General features: G+C 37.8%; 1 protein-coding gene and 1 long non-coding RNA gene across 2 annotated transcripts in view; one reads left to right on the top strand and one right to left on the bottom strand.

Moving 5' to 3' along the window:
- Slc26a3 (solute carrier family 26 member 3) overlaps nt 1–24,223 on the top strand; it is a 48,636-nt gene extending 24,413 nt beyond the window's left edge. The window contains exons 4-21 of the mRNA XM_078040249.1: nt 121–231; nt 421–590; nt 1,912–2,076; nt 4,244–4,396; nt 4,839–4,921; nt 8,265–8,412; nt 8,529–8,642; nt 8,748–8,825; nt 12,076–12,171; nt 13,410–13,516; nt 14,647–14,716; nt 14,808–14,900; nt 16,473–16,568; nt 16,867–17,100; nt 18,565–18,619; nt 21,609–21,751; nt 21,857–21,922; nt 24,180–24,223. Of these exons, the coding sequence (XP_077896375.1) occupies nt 121–231; nt 421–590; nt 1,912–2,076; nt 4,244–4,396; nt 4,839–4,921; nt 8,265–8,412; nt 8,529–8,642; nt 8,748–8,825; nt 12,076–12,171; nt 13,410–13,516; nt 14,647–14,716; nt 14,808–14,900; nt 16,473–16,568; nt 16,867–17,100; nt 18,565–18,619; nt 21,609–21,751; nt 21,857–21,922; nt 24,180–24,203 (2,006 nt within the window). The 3' untranslated portion in view covers nt 24,204–24,223. The remainder of the gene's footprint in view (nt 1–120; nt 232–420; nt 591–1,911; nt 2,077–4,243; nt 4,397–4,838; nt 4,922–8,264; nt 8,413–8,528; nt 8,643–8,747; nt 8,826–12,075; nt 12,172–13,409; nt 13,517–14,646; nt 14,717–14,807; nt 14,901–16,472; nt 16,569–16,866; nt 17,101–18,564; nt 18,620–21,608; nt 21,752–21,856; nt 21,923–24,179) is intronic.
- LOC144375415 (uncharacterized) lies at nt 13,346–14,819 on the bottom strand. The gene is made up of 2 exons (XR_013435238.1): nt 14,367–14,819; nt 13,346–13,556 (listed from the first exon to the last, which is right to left on the bottom strand). It is a non-coding gene; the product is annotated as an uncharacterized LOC144375415 (long non-coding RNA).
- Nucleotides 24,224–25,805: the final 1,582 nt, after the last annotated feature.

The following is a 25,805-nucleotide window of genomic DNA, read 5'->3' as shown; positions in this document are numbered from 1 at the left end:
TTTTGTTTCCTTAAGATAACTTATTTTAAAGTTCCAACCTTAAATATCAGAAAAGCCCTAGTGAGAATTTGTGAGATTCCCTTGCACAAAATAAGGATCCTTCTGTTTGTGTGTTTACAGGCTTAGCATTTGCTCTGCTGGTCACCATCCCCCCAAGATATGGGTTGTATGCAGCCTTTTTCCCAGTCATAGTCTACTTCTTTTTGGGTACTTCTAAACACATATCTGTAGGTAAGTCAGTTACGGTGCTAAGGTGCTAATGAATGCTTTATTGCTTTTTCTTTATGAGTTCTATTAGCCATCATTTCCCGTAAGATCTAGGACTGGGATTTGGGAAAAGGGCATTCTTTGTATATGCTGTATTGTAGTATGTGCTCCAGGGAGGCACAGGCTGACCACAGTTTGCCTTCTATTAATTAGGACCATTTCCAGTTCTAAGTATGATGGTGGGAGCAGTGGTTACAAATGTAGTCTCAGATGCCAGTACCACGATGGAATCATCCAATAGCACAGAGAATAATGAATCGATATTGGAGCAGAAGAAACTACTGGTGGCTACAACTGTCACAGTCCTTTCTGGAATCATCCAGGTGAGCACTTTCTCATAATCTGCTTGTTTTGACTAGAGTGCATTTTTCTGGGAATTTTTCCCCTCCTCCCACACACTCTTCATCTTCCCTTTGGTTTGTGTCCCTTGTTCAGAGGCCCAGAAGAAATGATTTAAAAAGTATCACTCTCCACAGCCAAAGGGTTGGGAAGGGGAGACAGATCCACATTGCAAAAACAAGTGAATGTGCATCTAGATAGAAGGGGAAAAAAAAGGAGGGGAACAGGGTGGTGCAACTGGTAAGGAATTCAATGCTCAAGTCAATAAAATCACTTGGTACAGTCATAAAACATAACAAGTAATGGGGACACTAGTAACTTCGGGATTTTTTTCTTCCTAATCCTTCAGTGACTCCAAGCTAATTGCAAGGGTTAGGGGCTTTGCACTTTGAGCTGTTCATATCAAAGATTTGAGGGACAGTAGAGAAGATCATGGTGGAACCTAAAGACTCACTCTCAAACCACAACACAGACACCATTTTGAACAGAGAAAATGCCATGGAAACTTCAGGATGTTGCTCAAGTTTACTGTTAGTGAATTTCTTGAAGAAAGAATAAATCAATCTCAGACAGTACACAGTGTGTGTCCTACTTACTGTCAAACCATGCAGTCAGTTGTTTGTAATACATTTCTGAACCTAAGAACAGAAATAAAACCCAACTGGACTTTGTGTACCCAGAACTTTGTCTTCATTCTGAAGACATGAGAGGAAAGAAAAACCAGATAAAGGCCAAGAAAGTTCATTCCATTCACTTTACTGCAAAACCCTGATGCTTTGAGAGGAATTAACTACCCTTGTTCCCCAGCTAGAACCAAGCACTTTTGATGTCCAATATGCAATTACGTGTTTCTTAAACAGTCAAACAATGTATTTGAGGGGATGTGAATGGAGACACTCACCCATGCATGCTGTAGCAGCTAGAAAGTGTTGATTTCAAATTACATCAGCAAATTTATGAGGGCTGATGATAGATAAGATTCTGCTATAAATGGTTTATGGTGAGTCTTCTAAAGACACCGCACCTATAAATAAGGGGGGTGGGATAAATCTTGGGGGCATATTGGACTTATGTCCTCTTTTCTTTGAACACCATGTAACTTTCAACCTGGGGGGTGGGATGGGAGGGAATTACAGGGAGGAGTCCTGAATGGGAGTTTTCCGGGAGGAGAGACAGCAGCCTCTTCAAGGCCTGTGCATGCAGGGTGAACCTCTATGCTGGAATCCTTTCCATGGCTGATCCTTTAGTTTGCCGAGGTGTACTCCTAATCCACATTAACACACGCTTTTGTCCTTCTCTTGCCAGCTGGTCCTGGGGGTTCTGCGGATCGGATTTGTAGTGATCTACCTATCTGAGTCCCTGATCAGTGCCTTCACCACTGCTGCCGCCGTTCATGTGTTGGTTTCCCAGCTCAAATTCATGTTGCAGCTATCAGTTCCAGCACACACGGACCCATTCTCGATTTTCAAAGTAAGTGTTCCCCTCACTTAAAAAGAACTATTGAAATACATAAAATTCACCACGTGTTTCCTAGAGAACCTTCCTTTAGTGCCTTTGCTGTAGGGCAAACCTACAACTTCCAAAAATCAATGGGTTGTGAAATTGATTCACATGATAAAAAAGGTTGGTAGAAAAGAGAAGAACACTGAAAATCAACCACATCTAACATATAGTTAATGTTAACAACAGAGGAAAAAAAAAATAACCACAATCTAAGCGTATTATTAAAAGGTTTGCTATTTTTTCCTGAGTGTTAAATTTTTTCTCAAAGTCTAATTTTCAAAGAAATTTGCTTATTAATTTATTATATTTCTCTATTTCTCATAAATCAAATCTTTTGAAATTGAAGTTGTTGAGTCCTTTATGCATATCTGTTCATATAGCAAAAGGAAATTGTTCCACAGGTAGATAAGGCAGTGGTTCTCCCCTCCTCCAAAGAAAGCAAAGTAGAAGTATTAAAAGATGAAATTACAATAAATCTAGTTTTGCAGATATTAATTGGATTTATTTGTAATTATAGAATCAAGCAGTAGTTTGGACCAAAATGGTTCAGAAAGCTTCACTCCACCACACAGTCTGGTTACATTTATAGTCGGAGGAAAGGAAGTGACACAGAGAAGATGGAAGTAAGGTACAGAGACAGTCCGACTGGTTACAGCTCATGTCTGTCTTTTTTTGAAGATTGGTTTGAACTGTCAACTTCTTGTGACTAGCTGAGTGAGACTCAGCTACTTGTTACAAGAGTAGTTTAATCTATGTACACATGAAATTATGTTATTACATAAAAAGAAATTTATTTAGGTCAAATTAAAACAGAGGTAGTTTTAGACCAAACCTTATTCCCCCACTTTGGTTCAACTTTTTAATTCTGATTAACCCAGTTTTGTGGATAGTGATGTCACTCTCTATCATCATCATAAATGGACTTAGTCTCAAATTCCATTGGGAAATAGTGGAACAGTGGGGTTGGTAAAGTGGGAAGAACAATACAAAATAAATTGATTGGTTAAAGGCTGATTTCTTCTGGTTTAGCTTCTCCTCTTTCCCCCAGGAGTTAAAGCAAAGGGGACCATCTTTTTAGGCTAAGTCAGACTGGAATCACCTGCGTCTAGCAGGGGGAAACTGTTATGTTTTAAGATCTATCTGCTTTCTTAAAGTTTCATCTTGGTTATGTGGCATTCTGCATGAGTGACTTCATTTTGGTTTGATCTGGTCCGGGGGAGGTCTATTGCAGGAGCTCAGTTTAAAACAATGACCTTCCATCATTTCATTTACCAATAGTGTTCTTAGTACTTCTATCAAAACAATCTTGGAAACAGATCTTGCTCCTTATTGGAGCAAACAGTCTCTCATTCCTGTCCAGAGCAACTCCTGTCTTGGCCCCATAGATATGCAACCCTCTGACTTCAGGAAGTGAGGGCATGCATTTAGGGAACTATTTTCCAAAAAGTGACCTGGAAAATAAGCCAACAAATTTGAGGGAGTTGAACCTTTAAAAGACCAAGATTTAAGGGAATACAGGTCAGGCTTTAAAAAAAAAAAAACTATCAGGGGCTAGGGATGTGGCTCAAGCGGTAGCGCGCTCGTCTGGCATGCGTGCGGCCCGGGTTCGATCCTCAGCGCCACATACAAATGAAGATGTTGTGTCCGCCGAGAACTAAAAAGTAAATATTAAAAAATTCTCTCTCTCTTTAAAAAAGGTTCTCTCTTTTAAAAAAAGAAAAAACTATCAGGGATTAGAAGTTACTCCTTGGATATAACAGCAGTGATGGTTTTGAAATAAAGAACAACAGCTAAAGAGAACTAAATGCAGAAAAGATCTGTTGTAAACTGTGAAAAGTATCCAACAAAATTTGACACTAGCCAAAGAGCTTCTCAGAAAAAGAAAAAAAATGACAGATGTCCCCCTACACCAGGGTATCACCTCCACTAGGCTAATTTACCCTTCTCATACACATCTCCATGCTGGTCTTTACGATTTTGTAGTTTACATTTGACAGGAGCAGAACTGAGACTCACTATCCCTCTTCTGCCAGTCCTCCTGCTTCAATGTATATTTTTATCTATTTGGAGGTAAGTATTGTATCCAAATTATGCACTAATATAGGAGCTTGGTGTCTTTTTTTTGTAACTGTAGGTACTAGAGTCTGTATTCACCCAAATAGAGAAGACTAACATTGCTGACCTCGTGACATCCCTGATTATCCTGTTTATTGTATTTGTGTTTAAAGAGATAAATCAGCGCTACAAGTCCAAACTTCCAGTGCCTATCCCCATCGAACTTATCGTGGTAATTGATCATCTTAAAAATTTCTTTCATATTCTAGTGTCATCATGTCAGAAAGTTTTCATCATCTGCAGATTTTGAGGTTTTAGTGGGGCAGATGCTATTTCTGCAGTTTCTGGGTGTACTGTGTAGTAGGATTTTTCTGTTCATTCTGAATTGAATAACTTCCTGTTATGATTTTGGGCTTATTCTTTCCTTGTAAGACAAAGACGGTGCAGAGAGCAAGACCTCTAAGACCAGACAACAGACCCATTTGAATTAGAGCTGTGGTTATTTGCTTAACTGGCAGTCAGGATTGCCTCAGGACCTCTTTTAAAAAGCAAAGCCCAGGCTAGAGAGGCTTATTAAAAAGTCCAGGGTGGGTTTTGGCAGTGTTCCCCCACCCCAGGTTCAGACTCTTGGTTGCATCAAACATTTCTAACTTGGGCAATTTGCAACTTTGCAGACGGTGATCGCAACAGGTGTATCCTATGGCTTTGACTTCGAGCACAGGTTTAACGTGTCTGTGGTTGGGCAGATGGATACTGGGTAAGTGTGTTTTCTATGCTGGTGTCTCCGTGCATCAGCAGAGTGTGAGTAGACAGCAGTCACAGGAGAGTGCAACCCTGGTGAGAAGACCCAGCACTGCACATGAAGAATGAAAGCTGGCTGCTGTCCTTCAAGGAAGTAGCTACAAAAGGAGTCAGGGTCCACTGTTAATATCAGGAAGTTTCTCCTGGTTAGAAGAACTCACAGCCAGGCCAGCAAGGACGCACATGAAAGTAAATGTTAGGAAAGTAGTGAGAGTTAAAAAGTAGGCAAAATAAACTACTTCTTCTAAAGAATCATCAACTAAAATCAGATTTCCTTGTCTGTAAATTACTATAAACAATACATAGTGCTTTGTTTGAGGTTACTGGAGCCAAGTTCCGAAAGTTCAAAAGAAACACTGAAGGAATACCTGTACACCGATTGAGCAATCGATAGGCACACTGGCACACTCTGTCCTTTCTCATGGTCAAGTTCAAAACAAAGCCAGAGCAGCTTTCCCAGCTAGTACAAGGAATTTGAAAATATATTTTATTACATTTAGTGGATTGGGAGGGGAGATCTCTTTTTGTGTTGTCCTTCCTCTGCCCTTTAGGTAGCACCAGTTTCTTTCTCCAAGGAAAGATCATCATCTGTCAAAACAAATTAAAGACCACTCCTCTCCCCATGCTTTACAAGGTTTTGAGAATGCCAGAAGTCATCAGTTTTATGTATATCCTTGTCTTAGAATAGCCAAATTCCTTTAAGAACAGATACTGGTATATTTTTAAGCAAAAATATATTTTTATCACCAGCTCTTCAGGTGTTCCACTTAATGAATCTCAAACATCACTTCTATGAAGTTGTGAAGTGGAAAGTAGGCTGAGACTAAAAGACTATTTCTAGGTTTTCCCTCCACCCTGTAACTTTCAGGCGATTGCACTGTGTGCTGGAAGACGCCAAATCAAAAATAAATAAACAAAAGCAAAATCAAAGAGAGTCTGGTCAGAAGCAGACGTTTTGAAAATAAATGATAAACTTCAAGATCACTGAGTGACAAAATATAATTTCAAGGTCAATGGACCTCTCTCTACAAGGAATGTGGGGTGGGGGAAGAACCTAGCTCACATTTATTAACCATTACACTCTACAGAGAGGCAGTGTGACCCATTAGGTAAATTCACATGTTCTAGAGGCAGAGAACAAATAACTAAACTCTGTGCCTCAATGCCCTGGGCTATAAAATAAGGCTGAAAAGAATAGCTGTCATACAGGATTTTCAGAAGGATTGAACTAGTTACTACATGTGCCATGGTTAAGTGCCTGACCTACAATTAGTGTTGAAACTGCATTATGACTATTACTCATTTAGCATCTGAGTTAGGTAAGAGGCACTTGATGTGCTTTTTTTACACTCCCATTTTTTTCTAAGCAACAATTGAGCATTTTAAATGTCTGTTAATTGCAAATACAATATTACTGGAAGATAACGATCATTAATTATTGTTGTTAATGCATATTAATGCTATTAATGCATATGCCACTTTACAAATCATTTTCATGAAGACACACACACCAAATGCAAATAACTTGGCCAAAGGGAAGTGCTGGTTGAAATACTGGAGGAAACACAAAGGATGTCACTTAGATGCAGAGGGTCCTGTAATAGAAGCTGATAGGCACTTTGTATTTCACAGTGTATAAATAGCAGTCATATTCATTATTTTATTTGACCCTCCCACAAAACTATGAAGAAAAAAAGAACAGTTGTTATCATCCTCACTTTACAAATGAGGAATCTGCATCTCAGGAAGGATAAGTGGCAGACCAGAAATGAAGACTTCGGACTATAAAATCTCCATCACACAAGTTTTATGGCATTCAGAAACTAAAACAAAAGAATAATAGTAAGGTCCGGGTTATTTTGGCATCAAACGCAAAATTTAATTATATCAGAAAACAGGGATGGGGATGTGGCTCAGTGATAGAGCACTTGCCTAGCATGTGTGAGGGCCTAGTTTCCAACCGTACCACCACAAATAAGTAAATATATAAATAAGCAAGTAAATAACATTCCTAGCAACCTTTCTAATTTATGATGTCAGCCGAGTATAGAAAAATAGTACTTCTTCCAAATTAAAGCTGAAAATGTATTATCAAAGATGTTTATAAGCTAGGCATGGTTGCACACACCTGTAATCCCAGCGGCTCGGGAGGCTGAGGCAGGAGGATCACAAGTTCAAAGCCTGACTCAGCAATGGCGAGGTGCTGAGAAACTTAGTGAGATCCTATCTCTAAATATAATACAAAATAGAGCTGGGATGAGGCTCAGTGTCAAATTCCCCTGAGTTCAATCTGTGGTACCTCGCACCCCCCCCAAAAAAAGATATTTACAGATTGAATCCAATTAACCCACTTCCAATGTTTTAGATCAGAAACAGATGTTTAAAGGAACTGAGCCTTTTAGTAAATTGATATTAAGTTTAAGATATGTGCACCTTTTATAATACAACTAATAAATATATCTAACTCTTTAAGTTCATGAGGCATAAGCACAGAAGTATCCCTTGTGAAATGAACATTTCTCTGACACTCTATCACTTTAAACTATAACCCATGCTCATCAGGGCCATGGTTGGCTCTGGCAGCTCTCTGGAGTGTGGGGCAAAGTCCAAGACCCACCTGTTTGCTAGGGGTTTTCCATGAAATGTTATGGTTATCAAATGACTTTTTCTTTTCTTTTCTTTTCTTTTTTCTTTTCTTTTCTTTTTTCTTTTCTTTTCTTTTTTCTTTCTTTCTTCCTTCCTTCCTTCCTTCCTTCCTTCCTTCCTTTCGTTGCTTTGCTTTGTTTTGTTTTTCTTCCCTTGTCTCAAAATTGTTTGCTCAAAGAGACTTCATCCATGGATAACTATTGGAGGCACCATGGGCGATGCTTTGCAATGTAACAATACAAGCAGAATGTAAAACATTTTGCAAGAAGCTTGTAGGGATAAAAGTGGACATCATAATGTAGGTGTGCTGGCAAAGTCATATCCATTGTACCACTATCATTGGACTGGATTTAAAATCTTTTTTTCAAACCCAGGCAGTGTTGCTTTTCAACAAGATGGCAAATTCCAAAGGTCTCAGTAGGACTAAATTTTTGTTAAGTCACACTCAATTATTCTCAGCTTTGTAGTCATCCAGCATTGGGCTCTAATTGTAAAACATATTCAGAGTCTATTCATCACTACTCCCAAAGCTCTGTCACATAGAGTGAGATATAACTCAGGCAAGATTGCATTCATTCCTTGATTTTTTCCAATAATCACATGAATTTATAAGCTCGTTGGTGACACTCAAACTCGTTGCATTTCAATTTCAGATTTGAGCCCCCTATTACACCCGATGTGCAGATTTTCCAAGACACCATAGGAGACAGCTTTGGCATTGCGATTGTGGGCTTTGCAGTGGCCTTTTCTGTGGCCAGTGTCTATTCCCTCAAGTATGATTATCCAATTGATGGCAATCAGGTAAGTACATAATCTACCCTGGGTCTGATTAGGCAACTGTAAACAATATTTTGTGCACACAATATTCTTCTAAAACAGAATACTTCTAAGAAAACTTCTTCCTTGTTCTCCTTCAGGAGTTAATTGCCTTGGGATTGAGTAACATATTCACTGGATCATTTAGAGGCTTTGCAGGGAGTACCGCCCTCTCCAGATCAGGGGTCCAGGAGAGTACAGGAGGCAAAACGCAGGTATTTCAATATCCTTGCTGCAGGGGCCATCCCAGAGTTAATAACCGGGAAAGCCAAGCTAAGGGCAGAGTGCAGATTGTGAAGAGAACTGTTTTGTCTGCACAGGTTGCTGGGCTCCTCTCCGCTATCATTGTGTTGATTGTCATTGTGGCCATTGCCTTTCTTCTGGCACCACTGCAAAAGGTAACACTCCTCTCCCTTTAGGTAACATGGCTTTCCTTGGGGTGATACAACAAGGGTCTTGGCTCTTAAGTTCTGAAAGCACAAACTAAACTAGGGAAAATGAGGTAACAGCACACTCTCAAATATTCTCTTTAGCCAGTCCTCCATGGATCAAAAACATTTTCTTTTCTTCCTGGAAGCATTTTATGAATGTTAGGAATGCAGATGCCCAAACTACCTTATCTACTCTGCTCTGTGCATGTACGTAATGCAGAATATAATTAATGTTTAAGCAGCAGAGCGCCCTGGCACTGTAGCTTCAACATGATTGACTGAAGTGGAGATTTTCTTCAAGGCTGAGGTCATCACAGGCTGTCTATCTAATGCAGAGAGTGGTGCTACCAGCCACACAACCTGTTCTCAAAAATACGCCCTGCAGCTCCTAGAGGTTTGGTTTGACTCCAAAACCAACACTGTCTGCTTGCAGGATGGGAGCAAAAAGTTCAAGGTGTCTAATCAGACCCAGCATAGGTTGTGTACTTACCTGATTGCCATCAATTGAATAATCGTCCAGGGAATAGATGCTGGCACATCTACAGACTTCACCTATTCACCCTGGTGCTCCCCTAACTGTGAGGGGTTAGTTAAATGCTTGTAAATTGCTGCAGCATCCCCATTTAAAAAAATAACATCAGACCGTGGAAAACATAGGATCGCTAGGAAACCAGATGATGATAAATACAATGCATTGCTCTTTGTGGTTCTAATATGATTCAGAGGTAGTATATAAAGAACTGGGTCAGGAACTCTGTAGATCTACTTCTAATTCTGGCTCTGCCACTTATTTTCTGTGTGCTTCTGTGCCAATAACTTTACCTCTCTGAACCTCACGTTCTCTATTTGTAAAATAGAGAGGAAATTAGTACCCAACACACACAGCTGCAAAAATTAAATGAGATGGTGTAGATGAAGCACTTAACCTAGGTCATTAACATGAAAGTTCATTAATACGAAAGTCATTAATAGTATTATTATTATTATTATAAAAACATTCTATTGTTTTTCTGACTAGAAGGATATATAGTTCACCAATGTCTACTGGCTGTTATCTAAGCTTTTTTCCCAAGTTGGTTAGTAGCTGAAATGTGAATTTAGTCCCAGGTTTCTGGACATCCATTGTGATCTTCCCAAAGAACCTCATTGGTCCAATCTGTCTTTAAACAATGTGGAATACTATTTACCAAAAACACATATCCTTCATATACTGACTCTTGATTTCAAAATTGATAGCATGAAAGAAGTCAAGAAGTCACCACTATATAAATAGAAAAAACGTGTATCTCAATAAAGTTGACTATGTACACTTACCCTTACATAGAGCACCCTACTGTGTATCCTCAGAGTATAATGTGGGCTCTTCCTCCCCCAACAACTTGGAGACGCTGAAGAGACAGTTGCCATTTAAAATCCTCTTTCCTGAATAAACCACACTCCAGGACATTGTCCAGAATGTCAATCAAAACACCTTCCTCAAAGAATCCACGTGATAATTCTCTTTAGATGATCATGTCAGGAATGTCATTCAACCTGAATAGCAACTTTGCTTCTTCTCATCATATGAAGGAAAAATAGCTCATAATAAGTTGGACTACATTTGTTGAGTACTTATTAAGTATCAGCAGAGTTTTAAGCATTTTATACCTATTTAGTCCTTTATATTAATTGCAATGTGAATGTCAGGTTCCGGTAAAATCATCCCCCTTTCTTTTCTATGGTTTCTCTGTGCTCTACTTTTAAAAGTACTCTATTGTATATATATTTCATTATAAATTGCTTCAAAGTATTGTTCCATAGAATACTGACCAGTTGGGAAAAACACCTAATGAAAAAAAAAAGTCTTTATAAAAGGTTGTACTTGACCTATTTCACACTTATACTAAAGTCCTACAAAAGAAGGAGGGCCATTGCATACAGAGTCCTGTGAGTCTCACACCAGCCACTACATCAGTGACATTTCTTAAAGCTGTAGTACACTATCAAAACCTGGGCATTGACATTAGTACAGTACTAGTAAATATATCACAGACTTTGTGCTGTTTCCCCCTACTTCTTAACTGACATTTATTTGTACGCAATTTCCTTTTTAAAGTTACTTAAGACCGTGTTTTTTCTAAACAATGATCTCTAGTCTCAGAATGAATCAAATGAACAGCTTAGATAATGAAATGTGAAAGTTACTTGTGAAAATTAGAAATACCTGAATCACTTAAACTATCTTCAAGATATGAAAACAAATGCTGCATTTTTTTGGATATCGGGCTTTCACGGTATGAAAGTAGTCAGTATACTCAGAGTGGAACAGCTCGTATGTCGCAGGGGCATTCCTACCATTGTGTTAAAATCTGAATAAGGATGCATATACTTAGCTATTCAGCAGGTTTCACCAGACTTAGCACAACTCTCACAAACCAATTATGGCATTCTTGGGTGCAAAGAACTGGAAGCCTGAAGCTTTTTGAGGAAGTCTGAGTTTAGTGAATCCATCATTCTATGATGTCAACACTAGGGCTTTGTGAGAGGCTGTGTTGTCAGTGGCAAGTACTAGCTTGGGGAATATTAGTTTGTTATTAATTATTCAGCTGAATAATTATAGAGCCACTTCTATATGCATTTACTGTAATACCTTCTGAGGGTACACCAGGAAACAAGACACATACAGTTCATGCTGTCAGAGAGCCGACCTCAAGTCTTGGTTAACTTTTTTGTGATCTTTAGCTTCCTCTTACAAAATGGCACCATTGCTGGTCTTCACCAAAGATTGGGATTCTCATTACAGAGCCTCAAGTTCCTAAAGCTTTTTTTTCCCCCCCACAAAGGGCAACCCCCATCTCCTCAACTTTAATAAATAGATACACATTACACGGGCTTTGCTTAGGGAAGAATTTATTCTAGTGCTTACCTGCCAAAGTTCTGAAGATCTACCTTTCTCTGTCCCAAGGTGGAGGCTAGTAAGTGCCATCAGATCATCTATGGCATAATCACAAAGAGCAATTCAGCCCTTGTCACTGTGGGGACAATAAATGCAGGGGCTAGGTCAGAGTTCCAGCTCTAATGTGTCTGTCTTGCATGGCATTGGACACCGGAAAAGGGTGTATTCTTTGATATGCTTTGAGGCCCACTAAAGGACTCACTTATCTGCAGCCTTCACCTTTGCTTCTATATGGTTTATTTGATTAACTTAAAGTACATCTGCTGTCTCTGTGTTTCACAGTCTGTCCTGGCAGCTTTGGCACTTGGAAACTTAAAAGGAATGCTGATGCAGTTTGCTGAAATAGGCAGATTGTGGCGAAAGGATAAATATGATTGTGTAAGTAGATGCAATGGTACTGGAAAAGGAGATGACTCAGATGGTAGTTTAATGTTGATGTAAAATATATATTTACATTGTAAACTCTACGAAATTTTATTTCTATATGTCTGTTCAAAACAACCTCAGATTGTTTTATTTGCCATCTTTAAATTGCATACTCTAATGGACATTCTCTGAGATTTTAATATAAAAGGTTGGACTCCCACAAGCAGAAAATGCTCCACACAACACTAGTGCAGGACTTTCTTAGATCTACCTTTTTTTTTTTTTTCTTCAGTACCAGGGATTGAACCCTGGGTTGCTTAACCACTGAGCCATATTCTTTATCTTATTTTATTTAGAGACATGTTCTCACTGAGTTTCTTAAGGTCTTGCTAAATTCTTGAGCCTGGCTTTAAACTGGTGATTCTCCAGCCTAAGCCTCCTGAACTGCTGGGATTACAGAAGTGAGCCGCCATGCCTTGCAAAACCTAATTTTTTCTTACAGTCATCATGAATGCCACAGAAACTCTGAATTTTAGGGGTGGATTTTACTTTTGTTCTTCTTTACACAATGTATTCGTTTTCAGAAAATCTGTGAAGAATTGAAATTCTGAACATTCCTTCTGGAAAACACTTTTTCTTTTGAAAAGGCTCCCCCTTTCTCTCAACATGCCTTGCTGTGAAAAGCACAGTCCATAATTTACTCAAGGCCAAAGTCTATGGTGTAAAAATGCTTGTCGGCATACACTATGGTACTTAAAGAACATAAAGTAATAAGTTACCCTTGGTTTACTTTTGTTCCTGATAGATCATTGTGGGGATTTAAACACCCTTTTGGCATGCTAAAAGTCTCTTAGAAACAGTAGCCATTGATTAAGTGAGCAGACCAAGAATTAGATTGGTATAGGCTCTACCAGTTAATTTTCTGATTTTAACAACTAGGCTGGTTCTGTAATTTTTGTCGCGAAAATTAGACTGTTTCCTTTACTGGTTCAGAGGTGGAATTAGAAATAGATGCATTTTCTTTGGCTCTTTTTTATATTTGCTAGTGTTTCAGTGGCACAGACCCTGAGTCTGCAGAAATGACCTCTCAAGACAGGTGTCCTCCTACGTACTTTGCTCCCTGGACCAAGATAACATCTTCTAACCTCTGCTTTTGGCCCCGGAAGTTCACACATTCTCATAGCTCTGGACATAAAACATTGTACTTTACTCAAAGTAAATCGTATGTATCTGTTGCTTTCTTTTTACAGTTGGTTTGGATCATGACCTTCATCTTTGCCATTGTTCTGGGACTGGGGTTAGGCCTGGCGGCAAGTGTGGCATTTCAGCTCCTCACCATCGTGTTCAGGACCCAGTTGTGAGTGCTCATTGTTCTCTGCATCCTGGCAGGCTTCGACCTGCACAATCAGAAGAGTAAAAACTTTGTCAAGGGTTAAGAGGAGTTTGGCTAATAGGCATGCATATCTATCAGGACTAACAAGTACAGCCTTCCTCAGATTGCTCACCTCAAGGATGGAAGGGCAATAGAATGGCCCAGATATAGGGCGAGAGCCCAGGGAGAAGCTTGCTACTGGTCTACTTCTGGCTTTGATAATAATTCAAAGAAATCATTTAGATCTCTGAGTCTGTTTGCCCACCTGTAAACCAGAAGTGATCTATGCTAAGTGAGTTTAATTTCATTGTCTCAGACCTGTTAAAACACGGGAATGTGTTACTGAGAAGACAGTGAAATTCTCCAGCCCTCTTCATAGGTTGTTAAATTGCACTCTCATCTTAAAAGCCTGGAGCTGGGTTAGAGAACTTCTCAAAGGCCCCTCTAGGTCTTAATGTTCCACAAAGACTGGAATTATTCTTAATAGTCGTGCAGTTCAAGCATCTTTCTGATGTTTAAATCTTTGTCATATAACATCACCACCATGTGGTGATTCAACCCGTATTGTGTTAAGTGGTGTGATTATAAGGAGAAAGAAGGCTCCATGGGAACTAAGGCTTTCTAGGGCAGAAGTCACCATAATAGTTAAAGTGATTCCTTGACTAACAGAATATGCTGGTATTGGAATACATTGGTATTGCTTTTGCACTTTTTTATTCATTTACATTTTTATTGGATTCTTTACTGGGGACCCATCAAATACAGAAACAAACTGAATGGTCATATAATCAAGTAATTTTACTTTTCCATGTCTTCATTCATATCACTGCCTTACCTCCCTTAAAAAGCCGTGGTATCCAGAATGAACATGGCAAAAGGTTACAGCATTGCTTTGTAAACTGGCAAATTGGAAACACTGTTTTAGGAGCTGTGGGAGGACACAAAGATAAGTAAGCAAAGTGTCTGCCATCTAGAGTCTCTGATGGCATAATGATTCCCCAGTTTTTTAAACTGAAAAGTGAACCTGTGTTGATATGCTAGAAAGAAAACAATGTTACCTTACAGGTCTAACAAATATGCATGAATAATTTATTTGCTGTTGTTTTTCCCTACAGTCCAAAATGTAGTACACTGGCTAATATTGGAAGGAGCAACATCTATAAGGACAAAAAAGACTATTCTGATGTAAGGGAGATTCATTTTTGTCTTTGACTTGCTAAATGATATTGATATGAATCTACTGGGTACCATCTAATATTCCTTCTCTGCCTTATAGATGTATGAGCCGGAAGGAGTGAAAATTTTCAGATGTCCATCTCCAATCTACTTTGCAAACATTGGATTTTTTAAGCAGAAACTTATAGATGCTGTAAGGTTTGGGGTTGTTATTTTTTTTTTTTTAATTTTGTTGAGTCTCTGGGAATGAAATGTTTGGTTTTTAACAAGAATGTTATTGACCTCATGTATGCTGAGGCTGAGTTGTATCAGCGTTTTTTGTGTTCCATGTCCCACGGCAGGTATAAGGGATCCATTAATGTGTTCTGAAATAAGCCTCTTTAGATGAGGTCCAATATAGAATCCTTTAATCCAATTCTGCTATAGAGTTAAAAAAAAAAAAAAAGACTTACCACAGGTTTAGTCTGCTGGTCTTTAATGGATATTATCTTACATATTTTCTTTGGGCATCAACTTCAGAGACAACAGAGGAGCATTTAATATTTGACTGGATCATGGAAGAGATAACAGTTGTAAATGAATATTTAACAGTAAATACTGGGTGTTGGTAAAGGTGAGAAGGAAGCAGTCTTTAATACTGGGAAACAAAAGCCCAGAACTCTTCCTAGATACAGACCTTTTCGTCTGATCTGTGCCTTGCATAAAGTTGCCCTAAGCCTCATTATCATTCAGTATGCATCAGATATTACACTATCTAAGTTGGTTGTTTTTTTTTTTTTTCCTTAAGACTCCAGACAGCTTTTATTGAAAAGATTATATGTGGTGCTGAGGATCGAACCCAGGGCCTCACACGTGCTAGGCGAGTTCGCCACCGCTGAGCCACAACCCCAGCCCCTTGGTTTGGTTTTTTGGTTTTTTGTTTTGGGGTAGCAGGGATTGAACCTAGATATGCTGAGCCATATCTCCAGCTCTTTTTTATATTCTATTTAGAGGCAGGGTCTCACTAAGTTGGTTAGGGCCTCAATAAGTGCTGAGGGTAGCTTTGAATTCTCAAAACTCCTGCCTCAGCCTCCGGAGGCACTGGGATCATAGATGTGCACACCACCATGGCCGGCCGCAATTATTTTTTAAAATGGTATCCTTTTGTATATATGGCTTTCTATATGCCCTTTACACTTAATCTAGTATCTTTCCCTCTAACTACATTTTTTTTTTTGGCCAAAGATTTTTGTTACATATTTGATCCCCCTTTCTTACTACTCTTGAACTAAAATTATAGCAATAAGAACATATTTGTGTTGAAAAGGGGGAAATGAAGGTTAAGTCCAGAGCTATAACAAAATTATGAAATAAAGTCATATAGGGATAGGTTTTATAAAATATAATCAAATAAATTGTAATAGAACAAAAATTATATACAGAAGCAGAATTCTCATTAGGTATCACCATACTCAAATAAAATTCCCTAACAATAGTGAGGGCTCAAAATACAAAAGAATTCAAATGAGGCTTACATCTATTAATGTATCATTTGTAGATAACTCCTGGACTGTATAGAGAATTTTAAATGTTGATAATTGCATATGGACTAAGCGAATCACAGGTCTGACGCAATGTTGTTGCTGATGTTGTTTAAATCATGTTTGGATTTTATCACAGTATCCTTATTTTGTGTCCTAAGCCCCCAACGCATGGCTAGTTATAAGAATTATGCTATCGAGGTAGAATAGTCAGTACTCTTGTAACAGAGCAATGGGTTTTTCAGGTTGGCTTTACTCCACTTCGAATTCTACGCAAACGCAACAAAGCTTTGAAGAAAATTCGAAAACTGCAGAAGAGAGGCCTGCTACAAGTGACACCCGTGAGTTGCCTGGCCCATTCCATGTGTTATATAGCTAACAGTTCAGTAGGATATAAGTCAAGGTGTGAGTCCTGTTCCTTTAAATGAAATGCCAGATAAACAAGTTATTCCATGTGTCACTGTTATTTCAAAAATGGTCTCCTCAAATTTTTTGTCTTGGGAAAAGTACCAAAGACAAGTGTCTACAGTCCTACTGCTTGACCTGACTTTAAATCTATGTTCTAGAAACTCCTTGGTTATCCTCAACATACACGTTTTTCACAGTCAGGATTATCATGCTTGTTATCCTCTCTTGCAGAAAGGATTTATATGTACTGCTGATGGCTTCAAAGATTCTGATGAAGAGCTAGACAACAATCAGATGGAGGAACTAGATCAGCCCATCAATACCACAGATCTGCCTTTCCAGATAGACTGGAATGCTGATCTTCCCCTCAACATCATGGTCCCCAAAATCAGCCTCCACAGCCTTATTCTCGATTTTTCAGCAGTGTCCTTTCTTGATGTTTCTTCAATGAGGGGTCTCAAAACGGTAATTTATTTATTTTTCTTAATGGAAATAATCAATCATTAACTAAAGGAAAAATTATAGTTGTGGAAGGATGTTCCTTTAGATAATACACACTGAATTAGAGGTAAAATTTAATCTTACAATATTCCATGAAAGGGCTGAAGGGGAGGGAGTGGTGTGTTCCATGAATTCTTTAAAAATGCATTTCCCATGGAACTGCTTACAATTTTGAAGGTGACCAAACCCCATTCTAAAGTAGGCTGAGCCTTCTCTCAGACCACTATGCTCACACTCCTGTACAATATGGGCATTGAAAATGGTGCTTTCAAATCCTGGGGGCATGTATCTAACATTATCCTGAAATCAGAGACGATTTGGAAATGTCAGGGAAACAGTGGAATAGTTTGTCTTTTTTTTAATCCTCATTCATTATAAGTTGATGAAATTTCACTTGGCTATTTACAGTAATATCAAAAAACAGATATATAAAAGAACAAGAGTTACATGTGATTTAAAAATACGGCAAAAACAATCAAGTTGAAGGTCTTTCCACAATTTCATTAACATTTTTAAAAGCAAATAAATATGCAACAAAGATGCAAAAACAGAAAATTTAAGAAATTTTACATTTTCCTTAGGTTTTCACAGAAATCTTCCTAAGTAATCTGAATTAAGATCTATTAAATATTAATAAGCTGGACACAAAATTAGGAAATGGGATCAGTTTAGTTTTCTTCCAACTTATCTTGAAATTGGTTTTGATGCTACATAATTCTGAAGACTGCTTGCCTTTTCTTTTTTAGTTTCATTTTTGTTTATATTAGCTTTTTTTTTTTTAAATCCTAGCAGCATAGCACAAAGAACAGGGACAGGGTTTTTTTCTGAATGACATATAGGCCGTAGTGTTTTGTTTTAATGTTATATACCCAGAAAGCTCTAGTTCCTATCATCTTCACTAAAGATGTTAGTTTAAAATTAAATCATAGAGCCAGGCACAGTGGCTCATGCCTGTAATCCCAGCCACTTGGGACACTGAAGCAGGAGGATGGTGAGTTCAAAGCCAGCCTCAGCAATGGCGAGGCATTAAGCAATTCAGTGAGACTTTGTCTCTAAATAAAATACAAAATAGGGCTGGGGATGTGGCTCAGTGGTTAAGTGCCCCTGAGTTCAATTCCTAGTACCAATAATAAATTAATTAAATCATTCTTGATTTTATGAGTTTGAGGCATGAGATTTTCTCAGAACACTTCCCTCAAGATTGATCATTTTTAACTTCTTATTGAGGAGGGAGGAGGGCTGTTCTATTCAGGTTTCTTTCTTTCTCTCATAGAGCCTTGTTTTTAACTTTAGTATCTACCTATGCTATTACCTCTTTTCAAAAAGTAAAAGGTTCTGAAAGTAATATATCCCCCAGAATTGTTTTCCTTATGTATCTGATAAGTGATACTGTTCCCTAAAAAAAAGATGCACTTTTTTTTTAAACAGATTTTGCAAGACTTTATCAGGATCAATGTAGATGTGTATATTGTTGGAACTGATGGTAAGTTCTTTTATATTGATTTTATGCTCTGATACTAACTGCAGGCTCACTGCCAATGCTTGATCTAGACAGCCTCTCCAAAAAACAGGTATTTTATACAATCATCAAAAAGGAAACCTAATTCGCAGTTGAGCCAATAAAATTCCCTATGGAAACAGTTTCACTGTGTTTGAGTTGTGTTGATACATAATTAAATGAATTTTACAGTTTGAATTCTTAGTAAGCATCAAATGAGCAAACATTATTTTTTTACTCCAAACTTGCTGTATTAGTCATGTTTTGTGTCTCTCTTCCCTCTTCCCTTGCATTCCTCTGCTATCACATCTTGATTTCGGCTTCCCTTGGATAATGAGAATGCCCTTGTCAATGTTATGGTGATGTCCAGCTTCTCAAGATTAATGGCCTCCTTTTCAGTCTCCTCCTGCTGGAGCTTGCTTGAACATTAGACTGTTTCATTGGCATTTGTCTTCAAAATTCTCATTCCCTTGACTTCTGTGAGTTGAATTCCCCTCCTACCTCTCTAGTATTTCCTCTGTTTCTGACACTGGTGCCTCTCCTATCCCTTAGCAGTTTGTCTTCCCAGCCTTCTACCTTAAACTCCACAGTTCTACTTCCATGAACTCCTAGTCAATATCCTTCACCCTTACGATAACTTGAAGCGTACCTACATGTTAATGGATCCCCATACCATACCTCCAGTTCTTCTGAGCTGCAGATCCATGTATTCAGTTGTCTGCCTGTCCCCCCCAGGCACCTCCGACACACGTATTCTAAACTATATAAATGACCCTTCCTTCCTTCCTAAACTGCTCCTTTCCTAGTCAATTACCACATCACTTTTGATCCAGTTGCCCAAAATGGAAACCCCAGAACTCTCTTTAATTTCTCCCTCTCTCCTTCCCTTTACAGGTAGTAAGCCACCAGCTCCTAAAAATATTTCCCCTTAAGTCAGTCTCTTCCTTGGGCGGGGATGTGGCTCAGTGGTAGAGTGCCTGGAAAGCATGAGGCTCTGGGTTCAGTCCCCAGCACACATCCCCCTGCCCCCCCCCCAAAAAAAATCAGTCTCTTCCTCTCCATTTCCACTGCCTTAATCCAGATCATTATAAGACCTTTCTAACTAGTGTTTTTGTCCATTGCTAGAATGATCTCTTATCTCATTTTTTTTTCTGACTAGAAAATTCCTTCTAGAATTTTCCCCAACAATAACTGTGACAATTTCTTCCTTACCCAGGCAGTGCACTGGATCTTCAGACTGTTTGCATCTGTAGAATGCACATCACTTAATTCTGCAGTTCTGTGTTTGTGTCCCCACTAGACTGTAATCTCTTCCAAGGGCAGTTATTAGTATTGTTTACCTAATTATCTAGTTTAGAACATGCCACACAACTACTATTTGTTCTGGGAGTGGCTACAGCAGTGAATGACAAATCCCTGCCCTTGTGGAGCTTATAGTTTCATGGGAAAGTCAAATAATAAACAAAGCAATATTTAAGATAGTACTATAAAGAACAAAGCAGGGTTAAGGATATAGAGCCATGGGCATGTTGCTATTTTAGACTAGCCATTAGGGATACCCAGTAATGTGACCCTTGAGAAGAGACTGAAATGAAATATGGGAGTCAACCTTGACAGAATCTGGAGTGTATTTTAAGTGTATTTATTTTAAGTGTATTTTAAGGAGTATCTTGTACAACTAGCACACAGATCTGCAAGGAGACAGAATTAGCACCTTTAATCTCTCTTGCCTCCTATCCCCAAGTCTATAGATATATTCAGTTCAAGGGTTGCTTAAAATTATAAATGTTCTCACTCAACTATTAACTCTTAATTTACTAAACAATTTTATTCCTTCCCCATCATTCCAGATCTCTTTAAAAGTGTCCATTCCTGCTGCCTGGTATCCCTTCTCAGTCAATCCAACATCACCCCTCTCCCCTACCCTCTCCCTTGGTCACCTGTCAAAAGCTTGCCTGTGAGCACTTTCCCATCTCCATACTTTTGCTCCTCCTCTTCCTCCACCTCTCTCCAAATCATAGATACTAGAAAAGTGACATCTATTCAGTTAATTTATCCTAGATATCCACCAAGAGGAAACAATTTTTACCTACTGTCTCAGAATTTCCATAGTACATACATGTACTGCACCTCTCTTCTTGAAAACAACAAAAAAGATAATACAAATACCTATTGTGTGCTGGGCATTATTTTTGAAACTAGTAATAAAGAAAAAACTGGACTGCTCCTTTCCCTAATTATTTTATAAAACACTTTTTCCTTTCAGTACTACAATTATATATAAATATTCTATGTTCCTCCAGGGTGAGATTCAGATCTAATTTGCCTTTTGATCCTTTTTATTACTCAGCCAGAGCTTTGCACATAGTAGACATGAGGTCATATTTGGTTGAATGATCTGTACAAACAAATGCTGTTTAGTGCCTATGAGAATGGGATTTCTCAAAGGTGATGGCAGTGGTAATATGAAATCCTAAGGAAGATGCTTTCTAATAAATCCTGGCAGCTCTGGGAAAATGGGCTACAGTTAAGTAACTGGTAAATGATAGGTTTGGCAATCAAAAACCAAAGCATATCACAGATCTATCATGTTTTGTGTTTTGAAAGAATACCAATTTTTAATAACTATATTTGATGTTCTAGCCATTGAACAGGGAGATTAACTTACTAGGTTCCTGCCTAAATAAAAGTGGATTAATTTTCCAGGAACTACTTCAGATTTTCCCATTTGAATCTTTTCCTTCTTCCTTTTTACAGTACGGCATTAAATAGGTATGTTTATTAGAAAGGTACTCTTTAATTCCAGGAGACATTGCACTAGTGATACAAAGTTATCCTATTGTTGCAACCCACACTTAACCAAATGTCAATGAAATGCACATTTGCAAATGGAATAATAAATTATCAACCTCAAGAGGAAAACCTGCAGCCAATAACTTCTTCCTAAGTGTTACAGTTTCTTTTCTCTCTTCAGATGATTTCATTGAGAAGCTTGCTCGATGTGAATTTTTTGATGATGAAGTCAAGGACTCAATATTTTTCTTAACAATTCATGATGCTGTTTTACATATTTTGATGAAGAAAGATTATAGCACTTCAAAGTTTAATTTCAATCAGGTACCAGCTCTTTGATGACATCACATTTATAACAAACCATTGCATTTCTTAATTTTTCATTATATTTGAACATTTTAAAAACTATACTTTCATTCTTTTTCTTAGAAAAAAGAAATGAAATCTGATTTTACCATAAATACAAATGGAGGATTGCGTTATCGGGAATATCAGGTAAGATTCTTCAACAGACTTATCTTTATCTAGATATCACAGCAAATAAATAAATAAATAAATAAAGTAGGAGGGCCTCTTCCAGGATACTGTAGAAAGTCTAGTAGTTGTTTGTTTTTGAGTCTCTCTGCTTCATCCCTAGAAAACTGAAGCAATGCCAACCAATCTCATGGGAAATTTTGAAGAAAATTAACTCAAACCAGTAAAAGCAAACCACCCGCCCTCAAAAAAAGCCAGGATAGAAAATAGTGATGATAGATCTCTATTCATACAGTACTGAGAATATCTTTTTTTATTTTTTAAACTACTTATAGCCATGATCTTATTCTAGCCTTGTACTGTCATGAGACAGAAGAGGTATTGCTATTGCTGTAAATAGATGAATTAGTGATAAAGTTGAGAAACTAATCCAGGTGCATGGGATGTCCTTAGCACAGTGCTTAGCTCAACATGAAAGTTAAGTTATTTTCCTTCCTTATGAGATGACTTACCAATCACTTAACTGGATAGTTCCATTTCATTCTAGAATGTCAAATCAAAATGGGTTTCTGTTGCAGGACAGGTATATGGTGGTGGATTCCATTCATTAATTCAATCCTTACAACAATATACAAAGAGGATATCAATATTAGAAATGAGGAAATTGGGAAAGAGTTTCAAAAAATTTGTTTAAGGTCACACACCAAATGACAATAACAGAATTTAAACTAGTACCTATCTGAGGACAAGACCTGAGCTCTGTTCACAATAACTACTTGTATTCTAATGGATTGAGGGTCCTGCAAAAATCTACCAACTTATCTTCAAATACAACAAGACTGGTGGTATTTTCTTAACTGAGGAAAGGTCTAAGAACAGCAAAAAAGAATGTAGATTAGAAATAAAGAAATGTTTAATGTAAAATAACCTGGACCAAAGAGTAATAGCAAAGGTCAAATGAAGAGGTCATTGCAGAAAGTTAGGGAGACCAAAGATGAGAGGAGAGTCAAGTACCACCATGCTACCTCCCAGCACTGGTTGAATGATCTGTACAAACAAATGCTGTTTAGTGCCTATGAGAATGGGATTTCTCAAAGGTGATGGCAGTGGTAATATGAAATCCTAAGGAAGATGCTTTCTAATAAATCCTGGCAGCTCTGGAAAAATACAAACTCAGCTCCTTGCCCTAGTACAATAAAAAGTACCTGGAGATAAGTGCTCTATCTGATGTGTGTTGTGGTAAGAATTTGTTCCTAATTAGTAGGCTCTCCTTCACCTGATTGTTTCTTTTGCTTCTTTTGCTGAGAAGAAGCTTTTTTAGTTTGAGTCCATCCCATTTGTTTATTCTTGATATTAATTCTTGTGCTACAGGAGTCTTATTAAGGAAGTTGGGGCCTAATCCAACATGATGGAGATTTGGGCCTACTTTTTCTTTTAATAGACACAGTGTCTCTGGTTTAATTCCTAGATTCTTGATCCACTTTGAGTTTTGTGCATGGTGAGAGACAGGGGTTTAATTTTATTTTGTGGCATATAGATTTCTAAAACCCAAGAACAGTGTTTAAATATGATGCTGATCCAAGCTTTAAAACTTTAAAACAAGGAACTATGCTGTACCTTGCCTTCCCATATTAAAAAAAAAAAAAGAAACATTTTGGCCGGGCTCAATGGCATATGCCTATAATCCCAGTGTCTCAGGAGGTTTATGCAGGAATATTGAGAATTTGAAGCCAACCTCTGAAAATTAGTGAGGCGCTAAGCAAATGAGTGAGACCCTGTCACAAAATTAAAAATGAAAAAGAGGGAATGTGGTTCAGTGGTAAAGTACCTCTGGGTTCAATCCCTAGCACCAAAAAAAAAAAAGTAACAACACTCCTGACTTTGCTTAGAGGAAGTCAGCATTTGTGGATAGGCTACTAGCAATAATTAGAGGTAAAAACTGAATGTGGCTGGGGCCAGGCACTGTGCTACGAAAATTCCTTGGAGGAATTCCTTGGAGTTTGTGTGGTCCCTAAAACAAATATAAAGAAATATATTTTGACAAAACATTATATTGTTATTTTGATTGGGCAAAAGCCAAGTCTTTGAAACACACACATACTAAAAATGATATAACATGGATCTACATTAAGCAAGTAGTAAATCATCAGTGCATTCTGATCAATAAATTGAACACAAAAATATTTCTTGATGACTCCAGAAAATTTAACTCCTAAGATGATTATTGAAAGACAAAATTTAACAAATCTTTTAAAACAAGAACTTTTTCTTTTTGCAGGTACCACTTGAAACAAAATTCTAATCAAAATATAATTCAGAGGGTCAAATACAAATATTCTTCATACAATGTATGAACTTATCAATAACTTTATTGATAAGTTCATACATTGTATGAAGAATATTTGTATTTGATAGAATTATGTTTCAAACTTTGGAACGAGATTGTTCTAGCATGGTATATTTTTCACATATCTATATAAAATTATGTAAATACTCTTTAATTTTATACCTTAGATTTATCAAAGGAAAATTATTTTGTATATATGTATTTTTGTAGCACTGTCAGATTTCCATTCAAGTCAGAACTTTCACAATGCTTTGCAGTGTCTTTATACCACTGCTTTGAATCTCATAATTTATACAGGTCATGTTAATATTTCTCCATTTTAAAAAATTCAGTTGTACAGCAAATGTGTTGTTTTATTAAATTTGTTATAAGCTTTCTGATACATGCTTGCTGTGGGTCCTTTTTATAGTGGTCTGAATAGAAAACTGCTACATGAGAATCTTTTAACAAAACTCCTGTGATGAGACTTCTCTGCACAGATTTTATGACTGCTCCTCCAGCTTTTTAAAATATCTAACCTACTATCCAGATTGACACAATTCTCCTAATGTCATATGTGTAACTACAATTAGCTTTTGAGGCAAATCCTTATTTTCCCCTTCTTACTATGAAAAATGTATAGGCTAATGTGGGCTATAAAATGACAAAGCAAGGTAAAAAGAGAGACCATGATGGATAGATAGCCAATTTTTCCTGGCCTCAATGGGAAGAAAACAAGTGGTAGGAAAAGGGATGACTCTTTTCTTTTTTCACTGCTGGTCATTGCAACTGAAAGGGCAGAATAACATCTTTCGAGCTCAATTTCACTGGAGAATGAGATTCAGTACCCAGGCTTCTTTCTCACTGGCATTGTTCCAATCATCTTGTCAATGGGAAAAGCTGTCTCAATTGTTTTAGATTTATCTTTCAACATTTATTGTCAAAATACTCTTTCATCCTTTGTTAACAGTGTCTTATACTGAGAGGGTTTGTTTACTGGATGTAAGCCCAAATAGAGAAAAGCATAATAAAGGTTATTTACATAGCTGATCTTAAATCAAACTATAATATCAGTACTCTTTACAGTGTTTCTTAAACAGTTTGAATCATGAACATCTCATAGTTTTATGCACCTTGTGGATTTTAGGGGAAAAAAATATATACACATGTATGTGTGCCCCACAAACCTCAGAATAAGATCTTTTCCTTGATATAAGGTATAGACTAGAAATTGAAAACGGGAGTCTATTTAAGTGATCATTTGACTTGAGCAGGGGACAAACGCTTTATATAGGGCTGTGGCTGAAGGCTACAGTATCTTCCCAGGAACTGATGCCCTCCACATTCTTGCCAACCAAGATCACAGGGAACAGGCACAGGTGCTTCAGTTGTCAGGCCCACATCACCATACATTCAACCTTTATATCCTGAAATGTTTCTTTTCTTCTAGGTCTCTAAGGTGGATATGCTTTGAGTAGTGGGAACATGTGGGCCTGGGCCTCTACTTAGTAAGCAGTAGAATTTATTTACTAGTACAGAAATCTGATCCCTGATTTAGGATGAGGATAGGAAATCACG

This window comes from Ictidomys tridecemlineatus, chromosome 2 (genome assembly GCF_052094955.1).
Source record: "Ictidomys tridecemlineatus isolate mIctTri1 chromosome 2, mIctTri1.hap1, whole genome shotgun sequence".
NCBI classification, from domain to species: Eukaryota; Metazoa; Chordata; class Mammalia; order Rodentia; family Sciuridae; genus Ictidomys; species Ictidomys tridecemlineatus.
The sequence above is the reverse complement of the archived record's forward strand: the minus strand, read 5'-3'. Positions and strand labels throughout refer to the sequence as shown.